This window comes from Hibiscus syriacus, unplaced genomic scaffold (genome assembly GCF_006381635.1).
Source record: "Hibiscus syriacus cultivar Baekdansim isolate YM2019G1 unplaced genomic scaffold, ASM638163v2 tig00109971_pilon, whole genome shotgun sequence".
Classification (NCBI taxonomy): domain Eukaryota; kingdom Viridiplantae; phylum Streptophyta; class Magnoliopsida; order Malvales; family Malvaceae; genus Hibiscus; species Hibiscus syriacus.
Genome location: NW_024062542.1, coordinates 886,624 through 888,757, shown reverse-complemented (window position 1 = coordinate 888,757; position 2,134 = coordinate 886,624). Strand labels below are relative to the sequence as shown.

General features: G+C 35.3%; 1 protein-coding gene across 1 annotated transcript; it reads left to right on the top strand.

Moving 5' to 3' along the window:
- Positions 1-277: 277 nt before the first annotated feature.
- Positions 278-1,934, top strand: LOC120211204. The gene is made up of 3 exons (XM_039209800.1): positions 278-578; positions 671-778; positions 1,627-1,934. The coding sequence occupies exons 1-3, from the start codon at positions 294-296 to the stop codon at positions 1,915-1,917; spliced, it is 684 nt and encodes a 227-aa protein (XP_039065731.1). The 5' UTR covers positions 278-293; the 3' UTR covers positions 1,918-1,934.
- The last annotated feature ends 200 nt before the right edge of the window (positions 1,935-2,134 follow it).

The window sequence follows — 2,134 nt, the reverse complement described above, 5'->3', positions numbered from 1 at the left end:
TAAACACAAATTTATTACAACATATTTTCCCTACACCATCTTCATTCCTTTGAACGGTATATAGCTTTATACACAGATTCTGGTCTGTTTCTGGTTCGATATTAATCATTCGTTTGTGAAAAGAGTTGTTGTTTTTCTTGTTTGGAATTCAGTATTTTGGAATATTGTCATTTTTCTTTGTTATTATCATCACCAAACAAAGCAATGGAATTCTTTCTTTTTTTCCTTTTAATTCATAAATTTGCAGGGAGCTGATTAGAAAAGGATCGGAGAGAAAGGAAAGTGTGCCCATCATGAAGATCACAACGGTGATGGTGATGATGATGATGATGATGATTGGTGCGGTGGCCGGTGATTCTAACGGCGTTTACAGCCCATGTGAGGATGCCAAAGTGCAGAAATCCGTTGGATTTACGATCGGTCTTGCGTTTTCAAAGAAGGAATATTTCTCGTTTCAAAATGTTCAGCTTTCTCCTTGTGACAGTCGTCTTGGTTTAGCCAAAAAGAATGCCACATTAGCTGTTTTCAGGCCGAAGATCGATGAGATTTCTCTTCTTACCATCAATGGCAACACCACTGTAAGTGCTTTCATCTCTTTGGAATTCAATTTGTTTTACATATTTTGGCATAGAGACAGAGATTGTGAACAATTATTGTCTGGGGTTTACAGCTTCAAGCTGGTGGATACATGGTAGCATTTGCAGGAAGGAAATATGCAGCCAGATCATTGTCAATTATGGTTGCCGATTCCAATTACACCATAACCAGTTTCACTCTGGTAAAAGGCTTATTAATTGTTTCTTTTGTTTATTTATACTTGAAATTTAAGATTCAATCTTTCAACCTTAATTTAAGTTGTTTCATTTTACTTTGAGTAAATTGGACTATACATCCTTAAACTATGACCCTCATTCTAAATTGGTCCTTAAACTTTTAAACATTCTAACTTAATCCCTAAACTTTGACCATCATTCTAAATTGGTCCTTAAACTTTTGAAAATTCCAAAATCATCCCCAAACTATGACCCTATTCTAAAATATCCCTCAAGCTTTTTAAATTCCAATAACTTCCCCCTAAATCATTTAAAGTTTAGAGATAAAATTAGAACATTCAAAAGTTTTGGGATCAAAATAGAATTAGGGTCATAGTTTGAGGATGGATTTAGAATGTTTAAAACTTTAGGGACTAATTTAGGATGAGAGTCATAGTTTAGGGTTGAAATTAGAATGCTCAAAAGTGTAAGGACTAATTTAGAATGAGAGTCTTAGTTTGAGGTTGTATAGTGAAATTAACTCTTTTACTTTTATAATGTTCTTACCAGGTCTGAATTGATAACATTGTAGAAGACTTGATTGGTATGTTACTAATACTTCCATAAACAATTCCAAACGACCCCTAGTAGAAGACTTGATTGATATGCTACTAATACTTGTAAGGACTCAATTGGAATATCTTGAAGTTTGAAGATCAATTTAGAATAGTTTGATAACATTTGTGTAAATAAGCCAAAATAACATCATAAAAGTAGAGAATTAAATCCCAAGTTTCAACATAGAAGGACTACAACCGATATTGAACCTTATTTCGTGTTTGCTGGGATATATCCTGTTGTTTTGATTCCATAGGTTATGGAATTCAAACAAGGTAGTCTACAGAATCTATTCTGGAAAAGTTCGGGCTGTGATTCATGTTCGGGGAAATCAGCAACTTGTCTGAACAAACAAGATTGTGCCAGACCAACCTCAAAATGTGGGCAAAACGGGTGCAGTCTGAGCATACAGTCGGCATTTTCAGGGACAGACAAGAACCTTGAAGTCCTCAATTCATTGTATGAAGTCAGCGAACTCCGACAACAATCGCTCATTGATCTCTACTCGGATCTGCGCGACCAGTTTTTCTACGAAATGACTCTATAACTGCTTTATGTTTGGACTGCCGAGCATACCAGGCCGAGTTGATAGTGAGTCCAAATTATGGCTTTGCTTTACGTTTTTAAGTGATATGGGATTTGGCTGGCTTTTGTGAATATACTATGCTTGTTATTCGGTTCCTCAGTACGTTTTATTATCAGTTTGTTTAGGTTCAGACCCTAAGTTTAAATTGTTCATGAATTGGATTAGGTGGATATCATTT